We start from the raw sequence: 24,101 nt of genomic DNA on the forward strand, positions 1-24,101 counted from the left end.
CGTTGCCTTCCTCCACGTGCCGGTCGTTATGATAATAAAAATAATATTAAATTTCGCTACACCTGTACACAGTACATAACACTAAATACACACACCACAACACACTGTAGCTGTTTCATCGTAAAACTTTTTTTTTAAAACAGTTTTCGTCACTCTCCGACGCCCGTCCAATAGTATATATAGGTCGTTTTATGTATGTATATTAATGCAACGGTTGACCTATATTTTCATAGCATTCGAAATCCGGCGGCGGCTCGACGTAAACAACCGATCGCACAAACAAAAACGCTGCTATATTATACTACCGTTGATACTTCCTATATCATTCGTACTCGACAATCGTGTATAGATATACAAAGTAATATTCTATATATTATATAGTTTGTGAAATTTTGCAGTAAAACTCGACTTGGCTATTATGTTGGTTTTTTTTTTGCAGTTAATTACGATTGCGTTACCGCCCGCACTCGACGACGTGACATTAGGCTTGTTTCTCCTGTTTCGGATAGGAGAAAAATATAATCGCACATTACCTATTTATACTACAAGCTTCACTGTGTAATCGGCGCGCATAATATTACCATCATACAATAATGGTATGATATTATTTTGCGTACAAACAGTTTCAACAGCGGTGGGGGCGGCGCACAACCTTCACCCACATAATATCGTTGTTGTTGTTATTGTTGTTGTACACGATGACGACAACGGACAAGCAGTGGATTTTGGGCAATGTTATTCGTTATAATATTACAGTGTACACGGACATTGCATAAATCGATAAGACTTTCGGACGGTCTGTGGTGGGTACCACAGGTATAGCTGGATATGGAATAGTGTGCTACGGGGCTCGACGAATTCTGTGTATATCCAGGTTTAATACATTATGTATTTATGTATATACAAAGGTTTTTAAAAATGCGGAATTTCGGTCGTTCACAAACTCGACTACAACACGACGGGTGGGTTTTGTGTAGGTGTGTGTTTGCAGGTAGCGGGGGTGGGAAGAGGTGATAGAATCGATATTAAAGAGTAAAAAAACCAATATGACCTTATTCTTTGAAAAATCTCGTTTTTAAAGGTTTCGACTTCAAGGAAAGGCATGAACGACGTTACACGCATTATATATTTATCCAATTCAAAGAATAAATCCTTTATTTCGTTTGTTATTACAATGTTATCGTATCGTCCATCCATCGGCGTGTGTCGCGCTACTAGGCGTCCCGATCGAAAACAAATTTATAAAAATGGCGCACACACGATACACTTCAGTTGTGTATTATCTACACAGATACACAGAGGCGGTGTGTTGTTGTATAAAAACGTCCGCCTCGTAAATATTAATTAAAAAACGGAGTAAAAAAATAGACTATACGTCGTTTGTGTGACACTGGTATGCAGCTAGAGATAAAATAATACTAAAAAAAAAAAAAAACAATAATAATAATCGTTATAATTCGGCGGCACCGAAAGCGCCAAGTGTGTGTGTGTGCGTGTGCGCCAGACGCCCGAGTTTCGATTATGTATGTGTGAGTATTGTTTGTTATCGCGGGCGGCGGCGCATTTCATTCAAAACATTGACGCGATCGGAAACCACACGCACGCACACGTTGTTGTAGAGTGTACACAGTGGTGGTGTGTGTGCATCCGAATTGCGTCATTCAACAATTTGTGGCGCGTTATCTCTCGCGGGGATCCGTCGGCGGCGTGTGACGTAACAAATATCGTCTCGAACCGGACGCGCTTTAAAGTACCGACGCCACACGAGATAGCGGGGGTGTACACGGACCGGGCACGCGGAATAACAAACAAATTAAAAAAAACACGACGGTGACGATAAAACAGAAACTATCGGTGGAAAAACCGCGGAGAAAATTATGCGACGCTCAATAGAGTGTATAATATGATTAAAACAGTAGACAGGAAACTAAAAGAAACAACAACGACGACCTCAGAAAATGCTCTCTTAGACTGAATATTATAAATAATAATATTGTCCTCCGGATGTGCAAAGAACGACGGCCGCAGCAGAGCACTGATGACGATGGTGGTGGCAGTGGTTGTGGTGGTGGCGACCTTGCCAACGCCCAAGGCAGTCTCGTCGACAGCAGAGCGGTGTGTCCGTGTCGTCGTCGTCGACGTTGTTGTTGTTCCGTTGTTTACGGTTTGTTTACAAGTCGACGAGGCCGACTTTCGAGACACGTCCGTACCAATCATGTAGCCATTGGCGATTCGAAACAAATAAAAGTTTTCGCTCACACACATTTCACTCCTAAAACGTCCCCCCCCCCCCCCGAATCACGTCGTACACGCGTGTTCCAACGACAATAACAATTAGGTAGGGGTTACTACGATATTTTTTTTCGCAAATCCGTTTTCTCGCGCAACTCGTTTCGTACAATAACACCGGATCCTTGTATTTATATAACGCGTGTACGCAACGCGTCAAGGACACCGGCGGAGCACCTACCGGGCTCGTCGTTTGTTCCCCCTCGCCGGGGCGAGCGTCGGTGGCGGCTGTTCACCCTGCAACGACGACGATTCCGCCGCCGCACGCAAGGACATATGGCGGCGGCGGCGGCGGTGTCAACGGCCCTGTTAGGGCGGCGGAGCGGCGTTGAGGAGGAGGGCCACCGGGGTCGACGACAAGTTCAATGCCATCTTCACGGACGCGCGCGCGCGGGTTCCTTGTGTATAGTAGTGGTAGTAGTAGTAGTAGTAGTAGTTGTACTCAATATAGTATAGTAGTACACACACACACACACACACACACGGCGCAGCCCGCGTTTTTTTCCCTCTCTTTCTTCGGTAATAATAATAATAATAATATATATTTACGCGGTAATACGTATAATACACAACTACGGCCGCCATCGGCCGTGCGTGCACGCGCACGTTTGTGAGTCCGACTCATTGAACACCGGTTTTTCCCACCGAAAATAGCTCGTTGTTGTTTTTATCGGCAGCGGCGGACGGCCACGTAATAACAACAATGTAATATTAATATCGTTCGCAAATGCGCAAATTACGTGTATAAACGCGCCGCCGTCGGTCGTGTTACTTCTTCTGCAGGCGAAAACGCGGCAGTGAAAGCGTGCAATACACCGCCGCCCGGTGAAAGCAGGTGTACGGCGCGTAGTCTGAGTAGTCATCACCGTCACAGCCACCGCCGCTGTCTCGCTCGCACCTGGCTAAGGGATCAGCGGACGCGGCCGGGAAGAAAAACGAATTCGGCCCCTATTGTTGTCGTCGTCCGCCGCCGCCGCTTACTACTGCTTAGCGATCGAGACAGGGCGGCACGACATACGCGCACCGGGCCCGCCGCCTGCACCTGGCTAAGCCGTCTGCGGCTGCTGTCGTATACGACGACGACGACCATGATGATGATGATGATGATGATAATAACAACAACAACAACAATAATAAATTGCTCGGTGCAAACGGAGATCCCCGCGCGCGTCGGACACTCATTGTCGATGCCCCCCCGCTCATCCTCCCGACGATGAACCAGACGATTTCCCCCTCCCCCTACGCCAGACGTTCATCCCCTCCACGGAGACGCAGTGTCGTATGGCGATGATTCGCAACGTGAAACGCAAAACCTCTCTCCGTCTGTTGTACAAAATAATAATATCTAATAATATCTCTCTCGGTCGTAGACACAACACGACCCATTTTTACCGCGAAATCGTTCCGCCGGAGGAGGCACGACGGGCCGCCAGACGGCTCCACCGTTATTTCGTAATGATAATGGTATTATTATTATTATTATTGTTATTATTACCTATTATTCGCGATCTCAGTGAATGATCAAAATATTCACGACATTGTGAGGAAAATACAATTTGAGGGAAAAAAAGCACAGACACCCTTCGACAGTACACAATAGTAACGTAACGATAGTAGTAGTGATCTGGGGGGGCGAAGGAAAACCCCCACAGCCGGACGTGATTGTGAGGTACATAAATATTGTGTTGTCGGCAAAGTGAAAAAAAAAATAGCGGCGGTCGCGTTTCTCGTTCCTTCGGTATGTGGGTCATTGTCCACGGTGTTAGCGGTGGCGGTACACACGCATGCACGCGCGCCGATCGTTATTTATTATTATTATTATTAGAATATTACACAACGCGCATTCCTCGCACGTTGTTGCACGAGACGCGTACACGGTTACGGGTCCTTGTCGGAGCATGGATTTTCGGCATCCAGTCACACGAGGCATAGAAGTATGAGCGTGAACGACACAGACGCGAATTTTTCATAATCGATAAACCACCCGCCCGCACGACGGACGGGACGGAAAACGCACGAACGCGGGGAACTCGTAAAAGGGCCAGTAGGTCAAACCACATCCCTCCGGAACGAACGAATCGTCAAAGGTTTATTGCATTTTTTTTTCCTCTAAGAGTTGCGATTAAGACAGAAAATAATACGGAAAAGATAAATAAATAATCGATACCTGGACGACCCGGGCACATTCCAGCGATCCTGGGGGTGAACCGACCCCGGCTAGACAGCATCCGGTAATGTTTACATACGTCACACGCCACGGTGTGACGTAACGATAAGCGCGAAGGGTTACGGACGACGACGGTGTGTAGGCGAAAGCGCGGGCGCAAGCGCAAGCGCCTTCGCGGGCTGTCGTCAAGGGTGCCGCGCGTTCTGGCCATCGGATTTCAGAGGGCGGTAAAACAGGGAGGAAAAAATATGGACTCGTGCGGGGCGTGAAAAATTTCAACCACGCTATAAGTGGACACACGTGCGCACCCCCGAGAGTGGCGAAAAACTAATTTGGGTGGGAAAATGTTTAATTATTATCTGTCATCTTGCCCACATACCTTGTTGGCGGCTTTTTTAGATATCTTCTCTTTGCGGCCGATACGGAACACCCTGGCCAATGTTTGTGCGAACTGCACTGGACGAGACCGGACGATGACTGCTGCGGCTGAAGTCTGTTTTTTCGTCTGCTGGTGTAGATGATGGTGGTGATGGGTTAGATGATAGGTGGACGTCTTGGTATCCATTACGCGGTAAACGGCGCGGGCGAAAAGCGGCGAAACGGACTCAACGGCGACGGCGTCTCACCATGGCGTGACGACGTGATTCTCACGAGTGATGAGTTGATTTTGATACGGTGTAGTGTAGGTGGTATTTTTTTTTTTTTACCCTTTTTGCTATCTGTGTATAATACACGAATTTAAATAACAATAAAAAAAAACTGAGGGTGTGTGTTGAAAATCACAAAATAAAAATCCGATCGGTATACACACGGGTATGATGTTCGCAACTTGTACGTGCGAATTGGAATTTATAATAATAATAATATTATTATAGTTCGAAGATTGATAAAATAATAAATTTGTCTAGATAGGAAACTTCACTAAATTCGAACGATCGCGAACGGTGGTATTCGAATACTGACTGAGTAGACTGCCGTCTGCCGGTGGTCGCCTCCGATCGAGCTCAACGCACTCTCGACGGCGGTGTAGTCGAAGGCTATTTATGGTGGGGAGGCGGTGGGGGAGGGGCAAAAGTCCCCCACCGCCGCGGCGGCGCGTACGGACCTGGCCGCGTTATATGTGTGTACACACGCGCCGACGCGCGGGGCGCGTTTGCCACCGCCGCCGACAGTGTGGATCCTCCGTTCAAAGTACCCGCCAAAACGGTTATTCTCTTTTGTACGACGCGCATTCCGTTCTATCCGTACGGTTTCTATTAATTGTTGTTTTGTTTCTTTTCGTTTTTTACAATTTTTCACTTCTCCGTATTTCTTGGTTTCGCATAATTCTTCTTTTTTTATTCCTGCGTAGTCCGTCTCGCTTACCGGTAAACGGAAACGAACGGAAATCGCCACCGTTCCCGGAGCACACTAGCTCGCTCGGGAGTCGGGATTATAATACAACGCGTAATCGCGCGAATGAAATTATTTTTCTTATTCAAGGGTGGGATACACCGACACGATTTGTGAATGAAAAATTCTGCGAGAATCGCGCATAGTATAATTTATAAGACAACTCCGTGCGTGCGCCGCTTTTTCCGCACCTCTACTATAGAGTGCCGAGTGAAATTTATGAATGTCAGACGTAGTTCTTCATTTTCAGCACACGTTTGATTTACCTATACATTCTGCCTTATTAGTTATTACACATTATCCAAAACTCACCACCGGACATCGTTCTAAACAATTATCGACTATCATAATGCCGGAAAACGGAAACGTGATGCCCGTATCGTGATACAAAAATAATAATATGAGAAACATTTTAACTATTAGTTATAGCATTGATTACGTTTACTTATCAACAGACAATAATAATTAGGAATTTTAGATGTGCCTATAGTAAGTGTACGTACTATCAATTATAATACCTACCAATAGGTTATAACATTACAGATAACACGATTACAAACCCGATTCTTTAAATATTAAATAAATGAATGGTATTTGAAATGAACGGACGTTAGTGACTACATTGAACTATACCTTCAAGAAGGTCGTAAAATATTACAATATTGTGAAAGTACTAGTGGTCGAAGAATACAAACGTCAAACAAAAAGGTTTTTTTTCAAAGAGAACACTGAAACGTGGAAATAATATAATACAATAAACTACATACCAATCACTTATATATATATATATTATAATATTTACTTGTACAACTATTATTATTGTTTTATTACGATAATATATGCAGTGTACGACTATAAACAATTAGGTAATAGGTAGGTAATGAATTATTATCAAACACGTGTTTCCGCGAACCGCCATAAATTTAGAAATCAAAATCATTGTAGGCGGTGTGAACCGTTTGGACTGTTGGGAGGATACTGTTATTAAATTATATAATACATAGTTTGTAGTTTGTACTGTAATATTGCCGGTGCGTAGTGTCCGTTTGCAAAACGAGATTCGTTGTAAACATAAACACATTGGCCACTGTTACCAATAATAATTGTGTGTACCCGGGCGAGTTTTTGAACACTATGTATAGTGAAGTATTTTTGTTATTATATTCGTCCGGAGAGTTGTAACAATATGATTCACGGACACACGCGCTGCCGAAGGTCGTTGGTCGCCGCCGCCACTACCACCACCAACCATCGTCACCACCACCACCACCACCTCCGTGACTTGTTGATTTTTGACACAAACGTTTTGGTGATTTTGCAGCCACCGCCCGGTGGGATTTTCCGCGAAATACAAGTCTCGACGAGAATAATATGATGTCGTGGCATACACATGGTTTCTAAAACCGAACGGTCGACCGCCGCCGCATGGGGTGTGTACACGACAATATCACACGCCAATCGTGTATAACAGCGGCGCGGCGATCTCCTAAGGTTTCCTCGTCAAACAGTTAATTTCAAACAAAACACGCGGATGCCGTATAATACAGATACAATAACAATACGATATAATATACCTATGCTGTAACACGTAAACGCAGCAATAATTGGCGGGCGTTCTAACCCTCGACCGTGTTCACCAGACCGCCGAGAACGAAAGCCGCCGGACTGCCGAAGCCGTCCAATCATCGTTTTAATTAATATTCGCCCGAAATGTAGAGCGTACCGCCGAAATCGTAAATCGTATTTATTATCGTTCTGCAGCCCTCCGCCTCATATTATCACATTATTATTATGATGTAAAAAATACGGTGCGACGCGTATTAACGAGTAGTCACGGCGGCGACAGTACCGGACGATTTGGTTTTGAAAAATTTTGCCATCCGGGGCGGTTTTCCAGTACCAAAGCCCCGCACCACCACGTGTGTGAGTCACTGGAAACGAGGCGGCGTGCTTGTGCGACGCGGTGGTGTGACTCACAGAGCTATAGGCTGTTGACCTCGGCGGCGGCGGCGCCTGTACACATCACATAACGCGCGTACACGACGTACCATATATTATTATTATTATTGAACATATATATATATATATATATGACTTAAAACAAAAAACGCATTATATAGGTATTATTACGACCATGCCACTGTCGCGGGGTGTATGTGTGTGTGTGTATTGTATATACGCTGAATGTCTGCAGTCTGCACGCACGGCACACCGGCCCAGACGGTCCGCCTCGCACACATTCGTGATGTAAAAACGTCGCGACCGCAGACTCTCGTCCATTGTTTCGCGTACGGCGGCGGCGGTGTCCGACTTTCTATGAAGAATTTCCGCTCTTATAACACCGAGGAATGCGAATAATACCGCCACACTCTCTCTCGCTCGCTCTCTCTCTATCTATCTATATGTCTATTTCCTTCCCTCTTTCTCCTCGTTATAACTGTATCTCTCTCTCGTCGTCTTGTTTCTCTGTGCAAACAGCGGCGCGAACGGACAAGAATGTGCGACGGTGGCGAGTGAATGAAAACGCGCGCGCAGCATTCTCGACGTAGTCGTCGTCGTCGTCGTCGTCCCGAAAGGGCACACCCGGCGGCGGCCCGACGGATTTGTAATACGGTACGCGTCGCATGTATATATAGTCGGAGAGGGGTGGCGGAACCTTCCAAGGGTCGTTGCACTCTCGCTCGGAGGGGTTATAATATAGCGTCTCTCTACACACGAATATAATATATAACGTGTTCTGTACGTGTATATATAATATTATATACGTCGGGGGCCGCTGAGGGAAAGAGAGAAAAAAGAGGGCGCGCACCCTGTTCACGCGGATCTAATGATAAATGGTCGTCGACTCGGCGGCGGTAATTTCTCGTACCATCTAAGCTGGTCACGTGGAGGATTTCCTAGACCGGGGGCACCGAGTTATTGTTGTCGTCGCAATATGTACATAATATAATAATATAATCTATAATAATTAATATTATATTATACATTGCACACACCACGACAATGTGTAATTATAATCATAATTTATCTTGTTTTTAGTTTTTCCCGAGTCCACCAAGCAATCACAGCAACCACAGTCGACCGGTTGCAGTTTTACAATACGTACGAAAATCGATTTAAACCGTAAATAATTTGCAAAGACACACAACCGCTATAAATACCACGCTGACCAAACCTAAAACCAGAGTATGGAAAAATTATTTTTTCTTTCACCCATACACCGATGCACTAACATTTGAAACAATCGGAGTCGACATAGGTACATATATTATATATACATACTATTTTATGAGTTCATTGGCACGAGTCGATGATAAATATTTACGCATTCATACAAAACTACAAAAGCCATGTTAATATATTAATATCTAATGATATTATATCGTTTTACTTTACGAATAGTTCTTACCGCACGTGAACACGTCCATGCCGCTTATTTAAACAGCTGTTTATAATAACCTATACCTACTTGATAAATAATTTCACACAATATTACTTTCGTCTAAAATATTATACAGAAACGATTTTCGATAAACGGGCAGGCGTTTTATTAGTTGTTATTTCACTAACTTGACCAACAAAAATCACATCGTCAATCGCTTATTTAGTAGTATGCGTTAATTATACTCGTTCGAACACTATAATATAGAGATTATCTATGCATTTATATTGTAAATTCATCGACGAAACTATGTTCGTGCAGTTAGTTGTACCTATTGCATATTTTGGCAGTAAAAATGAACGCGTTTTTAAAAATTTACAAAAAAAAAAAAAATAGTTATTCTTCAAGCTTTATCAAACCATTTGCATCATTTTTATATTTTATATATATTGTTATGAGTTATAAGTTATAACATTTAATTATTATTAGATTGATAATAATAAATAATAATAATAATAAATGATAAAACATTTCATCAATAAAGAAAAATACGAATATAATTTGCATTGTACCTTTTGAGGATCTATGTAATAATATTAATAAAGTAGATTTGAAAAAAAATAATGAAATAACTAATACTATACCGCTATAATATACAGTCATACAATAATTGATTGTGTTATCGTGTGAACAAATCTAATTGAAAAACCTGACTTTCGGGGTGCAGATATATATGTCCATATGGGTCATGACGTAAAATATTATATTATTATACGCCGCCACTGAATTTTCCTAAACCAAATTTACGAAATAGCTGCGCAAAAGAACATTGGGACATTCGACAAACACAGATAACTGTTACAGTCTAATTATGTACAATTAAAATGGTTTCGCGCAGGAAATAACTAAGAAGAGTACAATAATAGTTAAAAACCAAATTTCCATTATAATAAGAAGATGCTGTACTGTGTAACGTCGTTTGTATATTGTATATTTCCAATAAGAAAAATATAATAAAAGTTATTCATACTTAAGTTTGAAAAGCATAAAAACAACATATTTTAAAACAATAAGAGCAGTTTTTTATATTAGTGATATCGAAAAAATAAAAACGACATTGCACAGTACATGTTCAGTTCTTTTTATAGTGAAAATTAACAAAATAGTTCCAGTAGTTTTCTTTCCCGCATAAAATAATTTTTATAAACAATTTATGGACAAAGTAGCGTCCTCTTAATTTAAAATACACAATGCATTTTTTGGTAAGTTTGATACAGTTTTTTTTCAAAAATACGTTCTGCGGATTTGAAGCAGCTATAACACAATATTATAAATTATAATTTATAAGTATAATAACGAAATTCAATAATAATATTACTTTATCTCCTGTAGAGGAAACGAAATATTTATGTACGCATATATGATATATCGTATATTCGTATAATACAAATATACATTATCAATTAATAAAAGCGTACACGACGGTCGATGACTTTCTAAAAGCTGAACAACAATAGCGTCGTCGTAATGGTGCAATGTGCGGTGGCGGGCGGAAAACGAAAAGCCGTATAATAATATTATACAACATTGCGACGCATATGGTCGAAAATCGTTCTATTTCTAGAGTAGACAAAATAAAAAGACTACCGACCTGCAGTTTAGGTTTTGTATTTTTTTTTAACCAGTCGCTTTAAGAATGTCATACAGTAGCAGTAGTGTCAACGACCCCAAACACTTGTTTGGCGACAATTGCGAACGGTCGAAACTCAAAAGTTTTTATATACGCATTTCTCGCGCCGGTATACCCTGTCGTTTTAACATAGACCAAAGTTCCTAGTGTACACATACCATTTGTAATATTACGATTAGAACGAGTTCGTCACTCTTCAGTAACGATTGGGAGAAAGCCTATAAAGAAAATATGTATAGGCGCACTTTCAATACATTTGAACATTTTATAATAATATATGTACTACATATTATACTATAGGATTGTCTGATGTGCAGTAAGTAGTAGGTGTCCTTAGAGTTAACCCTTAACAGAAAACAAAAAAAATGGACTGCGATAATTTTAATACAAAATGTTTTAAGGCTTTTTTTAATTTACTATTACAAATTATTATACCTGACAAAAACTATACGAATTATTATTGAAGTCAATAGATACATATTTTATCAATAAAATAAATATAGCTTAAAAGGATATACTAATAGTAAATTATGTACATATAATGTATTTATAAAAGAACAGATATAATTTCCTGCCGAAATTTCGACCAGATATTTTTTTTATAGACCATATATATAGGGACATCGCGTATATATTATTAATATTAGTATAGTCTCATACACTACGTATACTTTGATTACTATTATTTTAGTTGTAATAATTAGGACAATTACCAATACCAAAGTTTTAATTAACAATATTAGTACCTATACGTTTTTGTCATGAATCTCACAGCAGTTCTTATACAATGCCAATATAATATTAAAAATATGTTTCACGTTTTATCATCGCTAACATGCAATAATAGCCGTATGATTATTTATTTATTAATTTTTTAATTTTTAGGTTTTGGAAAATAAATCAACATGTTTTCCAATATTATTATTTTTGTATTGGTGTAAAGTCTTTTAAACTAACTTAGGGTCACGTGACATCGTATTTGACGTATGAATATCATCGTTACATTCAGTCGTAAATTAAGTTTGTTGATATCTGTTTAAAGTGTTTATTGACTAAAGTCTATTATCAATTTATCATAATATTATAATAACAATAATAATACAATGTATACAATGTACGTTTATGCGTATATTATAATATGTTGTACTATAATATTATGTACTTCAACAATTCCGTTTTATCGATAAAACTCATTTCTCGCAGCACTCACCACTAACTACAATGTATAATAAAATTTATAGAATTCATATAATATAACGTACATACACACACGCGCGAGGCTCGACGACCAGGACTACTGGAATGCTAAACACGAGGAAAACACGCCGTGGCACACTTAAAAAATATACTCGTCATTGATATACTTCACGATTACTCAATGAACCGACCGCGACGATAAAAAAAAAAATTATCATCGCACAATACGCCATATAAAACATTTATATACGGCATATACGCCACCAATTATATTGTGTGGGCCCCGCCCGCCCGCTTGCTAACTCGCTCTAGACGTCTTGTGGGCGGTCGCGGGGTGGGAGGGACTGACGAAGAGGGGAGGGCAAATTGGAGTAATTTTCGTACAAGTATTTAGGTACGCGTACGACGTGCGTATAGTAATTTATATTAATTCTGTGCGACCCGAACGTCTGGAACATTTTTTTTAACGACGCGCCGCGCACAATATAATATTTAAATATTACACATATTATATAATATGTATATATATATATGTAACTTGTAAGCACCATTAAAGTACCTATTATATACCTATATAACGCGTATATAGGATATTATAATATTAAACTCAGAATGACGACATTATATTAATAGCATACGTATTATACAAACGAGGAAACGAAACAACACCCGACTACCAGAGTAATAATAATGAATAATAAAATTTATTGTATTGTATAATGTGTAATGACTGTAGTACACCTTTGGTTGATAAATGTATTATATTATTATTACATTACATTATATTACCCAATTTATTGTTTAAGATAATTTTGACACGATACCGAAATCAATCGGCCGCACGCGAATAGTTATAATTTATAATAATATTACGTCGAATCAAAACGAAAATAATGACCAGACATTTGTTGTTTGTGTATTGTTTTATGTTTTCAGCGACCATCAGTCCATCCGTACACGTCATTATCACCCACTTACCCCGCAACTCGTAAAAGGTCGCAAGTAATTTTCAGTTATCAATAATATTTTAATACTACGCCAATTATACGGTATTTTAAAATATAATAAACGTAGAGATTACAGAACATATTAAATCGAAATGGTCGTTGTTGTAACTATACGTGACCGCGAAAGCAACTCTGGAAAAACATAAATATTACGAGTTAAAACATTGTTAAGACTCTGAGGTTAAGTCGATGGAATTTGGCGGCGATTCCTAAGAATTACTAATTGGGGCATCGACATGACGCACTCGGGAGTTTCTCCGTTATAAACATTTTTGGTAAATTAATTCATTTTTAACGACAGTTTTACATTACAACACTACTACTACCACCTCTTACCGAGGGGATAGAAGCTAATTTGAATTTCACACGAAACAATTTTATCGTCTGCATATTTGCAGTCATATTATTATTTATTATTATTCATATGTAATATTTAATATATATATATAATATGTACAGTGCTGCAACACATTTAAAAAAGATTGGAAGTCCTTTCCCGATAGGAAAAAGTATATAGGGTGTGACTTATTAGCCTCCTTATTCAAAATAAGCCTCCTAAAAATGTCGATTAAAATGTTATTTCCATTAGATGTTATGCATACTTATTTTGTTTTTTTCAACCCAAAGGTTTGTTTATTAATCTTTTTCTCCACTTTTACTGGCTATTTATAATTTTGTTATTAAGTTCTGGCTCCCTCGTGTTTCTTAATTCCGACTGAATACTGATGTATGAATGGTGAAGTTATTCTCCTTTCTCTTATTCTTACTATTATATCTAAAATTATTATAACATTGTGGAACTCTTCTGAGTAGTTAAATACACATTCGGTCATTATCTATCATCTTTAATAAAGGTATTTATTGTCAAAGAACATTCTTCTCATGACTTTTTAAATAAATTTCACATTTGTTTTTCACTCTTCAAAAATCAAAATGAATATGTGTGATGACGTGCAACGTCTAGAAATGCTGATATCTGAATCACGAGTGTACCAAAGAACTGTTGGAGATGGCACTAGGCATGTCATCGATAATATTTATACATCATGAATAATATTATCTATAGGACATTCATCATAAATTGTATTCAAATAAGATCGAAAAACATACTAGGTAGTTATCAAATACAGGTCTCGGATTTGTTATTAAGTTAAATTTACTCTGAATATCCAAGTAACATATATAAAACGAGTCATTGTACATAAGAACTAAAAAGTAACATCAAATCGCCTGCATAAGTCTTTACCAGGAATAGAAGTGTTATATAGAATAAGTTTAATTTCGCATCTTACCACCTTCATATTATTAACTATTCATCCAATCTTACATTACTGAATAACTATTTTCCTCCGTTATCGCACAAGCATGTCAACAATGTCTATTTAATAAACGCTAGAGTACCGCAGTTAGAGGTGTCAGGTGGAAGTCACACACAACTGCAGCAGTTGCTGAATATAATACCGTAAACGGCGTAAACAAAACTTAACTCTTTGCGCGTTCATGGAAATTCGCAGCTTCTGATAAACTCCAATCACATTTCCATCATCTACGAGTAGAGAATCGTAGTACCAAAAATGAAAAGTAATAATTAATGAAAATAAAACTTGCTATATCACTCAAAAATAACTTCTGCGCATAAAAATTCAAATAACTCAATAAAACAAAACCTTCTTGACTAACTAAATAAATGTACCATTTTATATCACAAATCAAACATCACACACTGACTTAGTGACCTATAAATAAAACAATTACATACTCTGTTCAAAATGAGATGTGCGATATCTATCTGGTTTAGCGCAGGGGCGTGGCTTCGGAACTAAACTTTGACCGAAACGATTGACGTCATTTGATCGTCGCCGCCCAGTATTGATATCATTTTGAATTGAGTAATGAAACAGCTATAAACCTTTTAGCCGTTATTATAAATATTTAAATCTCCGCCCAAAAATCCTCACATTAATCTGAACCTATTCATCATAAAATTCTATAATTGCCATCAATGGCTTTTTCAAAACAAGTAATTTTTAATGTTATATTGTAAATACCACTTACACTAATAATATCTAATTTAGTATAGATTGTATAAACAGAAAAAAAATTAGGTATATGCCGAATAGAATTTTTATGTATAAAACAGCCACTCACAGTGACATGCTGATATCGATACATATCCCTCTTTTGAAATTTTTAGTTTTTATAAGAACCCCGTATGAACTACATTACTGAGATTTCGTAACGGCCGCATAATGAGTGAACCAAACTAATACATTGTATATACTATCAAACAGTACTTGCATCGAAGTACCTAACCTACACCTAGACAATGGGCAATAGCCACCGTTGCATCGCCTGCATTTACAGTAGTTGTGGAACTTTATAAATAAATATTGTTCAGTTTGTGCTTGGACATGGTAGAAGTCACGTATTATTTCCTAGATACGTTTTAATAGCTCTTGATAGCAGTTAGTATCGCAGCAATTACGCTGTGCCATCACAATTCGGTAAATGTATATTACGTCACTATACCTATATAATGAGGTATAAAGATCACCAACATAAATACCGTATTGCGAACCAAACTCGCGCTTACGGGTGATAATGCACTCTCGATACAAGACCACCACAACTTAAAAAAACATAGTTTTGAGAAAATTCAATTTTAAAAATGTATGATAATGTAATGTAATAATAAGTCCGTTATCCATACGTTAATAACTACACACTAACATATTGAGCTATACGTCTAGGTAATTATCAAAATCAAACGCTACACGCGAATATTTTAATAAAGAACGCAAATCACACTTAATTCTTGATTATTATAAACAAATAAAAAACAGTGAGAATAATCTGAAGGAACACCAGAAATCAAGCCTTGAAAAGAAGACTTAACCAACTCATAAGAATACTGAATAATTAAATGAGAGCTTAGCAACATTAGGCACAATTTATACCGTAATTACCTAGGAAAATTAATCCAAACTATATTTAAGGAAAAGAAACTAGAATCCAACAAAAGTGCTACAAAAATCTTTATCTTAAAACGATGAAAAGATCATTCTCAGTTCATCCTCATAGACAACCAAATTATAGAATGGAACAAAAACGAAGACTCAGTAATATTTTCTTAGGCGAAAAACACTTCATTTAAACAAAAAAGTTGTGCAGGATATAGATAAATGATTATCCTCTATGCCCGTGTAAACTACATGTTTAAAAATCTACGCTCTAAATAACATTATAAATTCTACTATATAATTAATTATCTATCCATTATACACATATACTTGCTTAGTATGGACGTATTTGCCTCTTCTACAAAAATAAATAATATCCAAATCCTCTAAAATAAGTTTTTGAGTATATGTCTTAAAGCCCCATGATTCACGAGGACCAAGAAAATCAATAACGATAATACCTTTCCTTCAAGTCTGGATAAAAACCTAATTCCAAAATATTCACACCAACTTCGAAATCTGAAAGCGCACAGTTTTACAAAATAACATAACGGCGATTAAAACCACGACCTCCACAAAACTTACTATTATCAGACGACAGCAAAAATCATGAATAAAATCTTATAATCGAAAATTCAATATAAAAACTGTTCATGTATATTATTATATATTTATAATTTGTAAATTTGTAAAACGTGTAAGAGCATAAGATATTTTGACACATTTTAAATAAATTGAATAAAAATATATATAATTATATTGTTATGAATTTATGATGCATTTAGAGGATGCATTATTCGAACAAATAGACACGGTTGTGGTATATTTTATTATATTACGCAATACTATATTTTTATCATACGATAATATCATACTAAAAATAAAAATAAAAATCTAAGAAGTCGCTCTGCTGTATAGTACCTACATTTCGAGTGGCACCTCTTATTATTGAGTAGGTTACTGTATTGGATATACATTTGAATTCGATTATGAATCAATGCATACGAAAAACGATTCTAAGCAGAGACGATGTGTCAGTCTCTATTTTTAAGAATATTGTATCATATATTTATAATTTATGTATATATTATAATATTTCAATTAATATAATACCAATACGTTACAGCATATATGTATCTATTATAATCAAGCTTTAGCTTAAAACTCGTCATACATTAAACACGAAATAATATAGTAAAATGCTTGAACTCCAACATTCGTATTATTAGTCCATATTATATAACTACAAAATTTAATTAGTATCGAATAATATACACTGGTTCTCGTTAGTGTGCGATCGTATGAGCAGAGCGTGAGTCATTCGGAATACGGAAAAGTCTAAAATTGTAGTAAATATTATGATGTTTTTTCGGGTAAAAGTATTTTTATTATCCACTGTAAACACGAAACAGTGTATTATTCAGAAGACAAAAATATGGTTTATGATTCTCGGTATACCACTACTACTTTGACGACGGATATTCCGAAACACTATTTTGGCGTGCACTGACGTAATCTGACAAAAAATAAAAAAAAAGCTAACGTTTCTTGGAAACCGATTACTAAAAAGCGAAAAAAATTCACAACCGTGAAAACTTTTAACGTTTTTCTCGTTAAAAGCGTAATGTATACACTGCACAGCACCGCTCGCAAACATAACTATAAAATGTAATGGTAATACATCGGCGGCGTCCTTGGTCAACATGCAGCGACTATATATACAGGGCGGGCATTAGTGAAAGTTTCCCCCAATAGCCCGCATAATGCATAAATCCTTATATTGTTTACGGGATGACACGGAAAACACCACACCTTGTATAAGAACATATTTGTATTATGTTATTATGATTTTGTTTTATGTGCAGTTTTATAGGAGATAAGGTCGAGTCGAGTCACTTCGGAACATATCTTGCTATACCTATCGTGTGATTCGATCACTCAAGCATTTTACAATTTTAGTCATGCTTTAATAGTCAAACTATTAAGATTGTTGTGTGTTGTGAATCATACAGTTTCCGTTAATTTACATAATTTCGTAATGGCCGTCGCTCGCAGAAAACATTTAAATCGTGAAAATATATTTCCAATGTAAAAACTTTTGAATCTAATAAAAAAATTCTTTAAATTAATTACGTTAGTCTAAAACGTTGACTCTTTTCGAGTTTTTGAATACAAAAGATAAAATCACTATGGTGAAAGGCGTCTCAGTGCAAACGCATTTAAAAGCTAGTGTCCCAACTTCATCTCTTGAGACCGTGGTTTCATGCGCGAGAGAATATTATAATATTTTGTTGTTGTTTTTTTTTTTATCTGTCAGGATAATAATAATGGTGATGTGCATCACATATACGTGTCAAAGTCGCACTCAGCTGGAATTTCGATCGTAAATAGTATTTAAAAATACATTTCAGGCGAATCAAGGTTGCGTATATATGGTACGTCACGCACCACAATGATTTATGTTGTTATTTTAAGATTTATAGAGTTCGCTCGCCGTGTGCGAATACGCGCGATCTGATCGTCCGCGACGTGAATAACGAAACTACGGGACCCTGTATTGCCGACGAAGTACGATAAAATAACAATTTCTCCTCCCCTTCTACCCACTAACCCGTTCAAATGTTCCTAGACAATACGACAACGATTTTCATCATTATTGTTTATCTCAAAGGCTATTTACATCACCTATCCCTCGCCAATATAATATATACATTATTGTAGGTACCTATCTAACTACAAAATTAAGTAACTCAACTCAACTATAATCATTTGTCGAAAAATTAACTTTTTACAACGTTATGCAAAATCATTTCAAACAAATACATTCCCGGGACGTGTGGTGGTATAGGATACTGAATGCGCAGTAACGCGTGGTTCTAACGACCAGTCAGACTATATAATATAATATATTATGAACGGAAGATAATATATACAGCAATAATATAACAATATATACAATACTATATTATTATAAGGAACATATGGGCCGATGACCGGACATGCGAACAATAATAAATTCAGATTATGTGCGGGAAGGGGGGGGGGGTGTCAAGACCCAGACCGGAATTCAGCAGAAGTCACTTACGCACTCGATACGTTGCATATATTATGTAAATTCATGACACACTAAAAGTACATTCCCGGGTAGTATATATAGGTATATTGAATTATTAAAATATGAATTTGCTCCTGGATAATTTACATGTAACATATACGAATAGGTTCCGATGAACTTTCAATATAATAACAAAAATTACAAATAAAGTTTTAACATTTTCAGCTGTGATTGAAAAATGATTGTATACTCAACAATCAACAGATCACAATTTCCTTTCCATTCTACACAGACTTGAGAAGTGTTTAGAATATGCCAATAGCCATAGGTATTAGATTAACCGAGTCGTTATTACTTTGTAATGATATCTACATCATTGCGCCACACAGCTTCATGTTTTGATATCATCATAATACTATTAAATATGTTATTACTAAAAAACCACTTAACAAATATCTGAACCCATGTACCCTGATATTATTCAAAATGTACAAAACCATTAATAAATAATAACTATACATATATATACATGTAAAAATGCCATTATATTACAAAAACATATTTTGATGTATTTATACAAAATAAACAACAACAATTTAATTTGGAACAACAAGGTATCAAAGATCAATACTATAAGTAGAGCCCCCTTTTTAATATTCAAGCCAGTCTGCTTACTTTAGCCATTTTCATACGCACCGTCTCAATTCACCACACTCATAAATAACCGCTTATTAAATTAACTCTGTTCTATTTCAAATCTTACAATATCTTGTTGTGAATTATTAAAGAGTTTTCTATTCAAAACTTAAGATTATATTTTCAATTATTTCAAGAAAATTAACATTATTAATATTCTCTTCACAAATTCTACAATTGTTCAAAAACATCAACAAGGTAAGAAATTATATTAATATATATTTACACAAATTACAAAGGTAAAATCCTCATCAACGACAAGTCAATTGAGACATGCAGACTCAGGTGCATCACCAATCATTATACCCTTCGTTTATAAATCTGTACTCACGATCCCAATCAATCGTAATAATTATATGCTTTAATCTATAATAAGATATAGGATAAAGAAAGTCGACATTCAGAATCCCTTTAATTATTATTCATTAAAATAGCTAACTATACCAGCTCAGTTAATATATTATTATAAGGTGAAGTTTTATCAATAAGCAACGTACGGGCTTATTTTTAATTCATCACAACTTAAAACAGTAATCTATTTAAATATTTATCAATACTAAATATTATTATAGTTATTAGTTATTAATAAATAATATTAATAAAATAGGTATATAATAATAATCTTAAATAATTGAAAATAAATTAAAGCTAATTTAAATTTTTTTACTAATTGTAGTATACTAGTATACATAATAAAAACAAAAAAGTTAATTTTTATGAAAAACTTTTTTGACAAAAATGATTTCTATATTTTGTTATAATTAAAAAAATAATAATCATAGAAACTTGAAATTTATAAAATATACTATATGGTATAATTTTTAATACTCTGAACTATTTATAAAGTTTTATTTTTTTTAATGTCATTAAAAATGTTTTCCTTTGGTCAAAAACTTTAGAAATTTAATATAAGATTCCTCATAAGTCGTTCATACACTAATAACCAAATATTAAAGATGTATATTAAGCATAATTTTTTTTACCAGCATTTATAATATAGCTCATAATTTAACAAAATTCGACAAAATCATAAAAATTTACAAATTACTTTGTTGTTAAAAATGTTCATAATTTTTTATAGCCAAGGCTTGATAACTGCAGAACAGCGAAGGTTTTCTTCGTATGTAATACTGAAACCAATAAAATAAGAAATATATACCTAATCACTATTATTTTTTATAGTGATTTGAAAATTTCAAATTATATGTTTTAATGATAAATAAATATGTTAATTATTTTCTTTTAATTTAAAACATTATGCGTAGAGACTTGAGAGTTTAAGACTCTATATTATAAACTTTACTGTACACAATGACATTTTCAAAATCTGTATATTAATTTTTAAGATTTACCAATTTATTGTTTTATACCTATTCATACTGTTTTAAGATAAGGTAGTATTTGTCGTACTGACTCAAATATTAATAATAATATAATAAATGCAATGTTTTCGCTAAAAATTAAATCAACCTGTTGTATTAATAATAATAGTAAAATAAATTACCTTAATAGCAGTATTAATAAAAATATCATAAAATATACTTAAGTGGTGTAGACTGACTGTCTGCTCAAAATCGTTTTTCGTGTTATACAATGATGTATAATAGTCAATTGAATTCAAATTTAACACATATATTACAATGAACCACTCGACACCGACTGTACAACAGAATGGTACTTGCCCACCTTTTTTTCATTTGTTTTAGATATAAATGTACGCATAGAAACGTTTAAAAAAATATGTAATTGGCAGAATACAATTTTGAATTAGGTTTTCAGTTCAAACGAGATTCGCAAATTGAAACACAAATAATAATAATAATTGCAGTTTGTTCTGAAATAGATGAAAATTGTGCCCATATTTTCAGCGAAAAATCTGCACGGTCATCGGGTACCTTTGAATCACACCTTTAGTTTTACGATGATAACTGATAAATAACTTTTAACGGTAACCAGTTCGTATTCATAGGTACGCTTAATATTAACCCGGTAACCAATTCCGTGTTTCCCATTACGGGGGCCGTCGAAACAATTTACGCACAGTGCGCGGTGCAAGGTTGTTTACTAGTAAAAACAATTTTAATCGCATACATTAAAATATTAAATTGACGGATAATTGGATTCTCCGAAGCCGATAATGGCATAATTTTAAACCCATGGACGGCGGTGGCAAAATAGGTGCGTATACGGCGATGATGATTTTAATATAATACTATATTTTATTATTATAATATGCGCCGCACACGACTATTAAGTTCTGCCTATATGAAATTAAACAGTGTACAGTATTTAATAAAAATACCTACAAACATTACGTCTTATACATGCGCGCGTTACTCGTCGCGCTTGTCGGGGTACACAAAAAAATACCGTTATACGCGTCGTAATATTATTTAACACAAAAACAATATCGGGAGAGCAAATAATGATACTACGCACCTATGTAGTATTAATAGGTTTAAAAACTAACATATCGTCGAAATTCCTTCGATCGGGTGAAAAAAAACTCGTTAAAAAAGTCAACACGTATCACACGATATCATTACGAGGAGTAAAATAATATAAATTCTGAGGCATAGTACTATTATAGTCGTCTCGCCGTGTGCATATACATATATATATATAGACAGACGATGGTATTTTTGTTTATTATTATTATTGTTGTTGCCAGTAAACGGATTTACGTCGTCGGATAATCATCGCCGGTGAACCGTGGTGCCCCGCGCGCAGTGCGAGGGGAAATAATAAAACTCGAGCGGGAAACCTATATAATATTACAATAATATATACCTACATACACGAGCGGTGAGACGGCGCGGCACTATCTATACCTCGGTCACGGTTACACACCGCGCGTCTCGGCGACGCTGCTACTCCGCCGGCCCGGCTCGTCAACATCCCCCTCACCACGCGGGTTTGCGGCCGACCGTATATATAGGTGTGTTATTATTATTATTATTATTATTGTATACCACCGCGACATGCAGGCCTACGATATGCGTACGATATATACACATTATTGCACGAACGGTTTTGCCGCGCGTATTGATTTTTCACCGACCGAGCCGCCGCCGCCGCCGCCGCCGGGGTGTGTCTGCGACGGCATTATACAAAACTGACCCGGGTACGACCGCGCCCTTTTCACCCTTACCGCGGGCGCGTTTTGGCGGCAAACACGCAGCCGACGTGCGTACGTTACACGCGGCTCGGCGCGGCGGGCTGACGGCAGCGCCCGACGACACGAGGGGACGACCGAGCGGAACGAACGCCGCCGCCAGACAAGAGTTCACTGAACCTTTCCCCCCGGTCGTACGGCACGCCACGTGCAGCAGCAGCAGCCGACGGGAGCGGAGGTGACGGCGGTGGTGCCGCCACCGAGGGGGGAAGGGGCGCCGTCTGGGACAGTATTACATAGTGTATACGGCGGCGGCGGCGGCGTGGCGGTTAAATACTATACACTCGTCGTCGCGTGTGTACAGCGCGTATGCCCGCGTATATATATATATATATACCTACCTTCCCCATAAATGTATGTGTATATATATATATATGATTACCACGTGCACAGAGTCATTCAAAATTTCAAATTGTTATTATTATTATACGAAACGGTCGTCGGCGCCGCGCGTCTCGCGTAACAGTGAGCGGCGCGCGTCACCGTAATAATATCACACCGCATAACAATAATTTATGATATATATATTTATCGTGTTGTAAATTATCATAACATTACGCACTAAATACGGACTACAGGTATAAATAGTAATGATATATGTATATAACATAAAACCCTCAGTAAACCGGATCACTATACATTCGGTTCACCACCAGGACGACAACTGTTTTTTTTGATCATTCGCGACAAACTTTGCAGACGAAATTTGCATCATTATTATTATTACTATTATTATCATCGCCGATCGCGGAGGCTGTGCCGTTATGTAATCGCGGGTTTTCGATTGTTGCGGGACGTCTGTCGAAGCCAAACATTGAATTACACCGGACGTTTCTGGAAACGATATTTCCTGAGAAGTCATTCGATTTCGATCGCAGAGACGACGACAATATATTATTATTATAAACGATACTCGGTCATAGTACGCGTTATTACTTATTGTTGATATATAACAGCTCGACATTTCGGTGAAATGTTTTCACCACCGTCGAACCGTTGTAAATTCACGACAACACGCAGTGTATTCTTGTCCTTAGCTCTGACGAAATTATTATTAGTATTTCGGTGTACATATATTTCGGCAGGGCCGT

The 24,101-nt window shown here is 37.0% G+C and overlaps 1 protein-coding gene across 3 annotated transcripts in view; it reads right to left on the minus strand.

Annotated features, from left to right (window-relative positions):
* Positions 1–24,101, minus strand: part of LOC132919084 (3-phosphoinositide-dependent protein kinase 1) — a 168,071-nt gene that overhangs the window by 8,089 nt on the left and 135,881 nt on the right. The window contains exon 1 of one of the 3 annotated variants that reach the window (XM_060980462.1): positions 4,836–5,442. The exons of the other annotated variants lie outside the window; for them this stretch is intronic. Within the exon in view, the coding sequence (XP_060836445.1) occupies positions 4,836–5,021 (186 nt within the window). The 5' untranslated portion in view covers positions 5,022–5,442. Of the gene's footprint in view, positions 1–4,835; positions 5,443–24,101 lie in introns of those variants that run through there. 3 annotated transcript variants of the gene reach the window in all.

The sequence above is a fragment of the Rhopalosiphum padi genome, chromosome 1 (assembly GCF_020882245.1).
Source record: "Rhopalosiphum padi isolate XX-2018 chromosome 1, ASM2088224v1, whole genome shotgun sequence".
In the NCBI taxonomy this organism is placed as follows: Eukaryota; Metazoa; Arthropoda; class Insecta; order Hemiptera; family Aphididae; genus Rhopalosiphum; species Rhopalosiphum padi.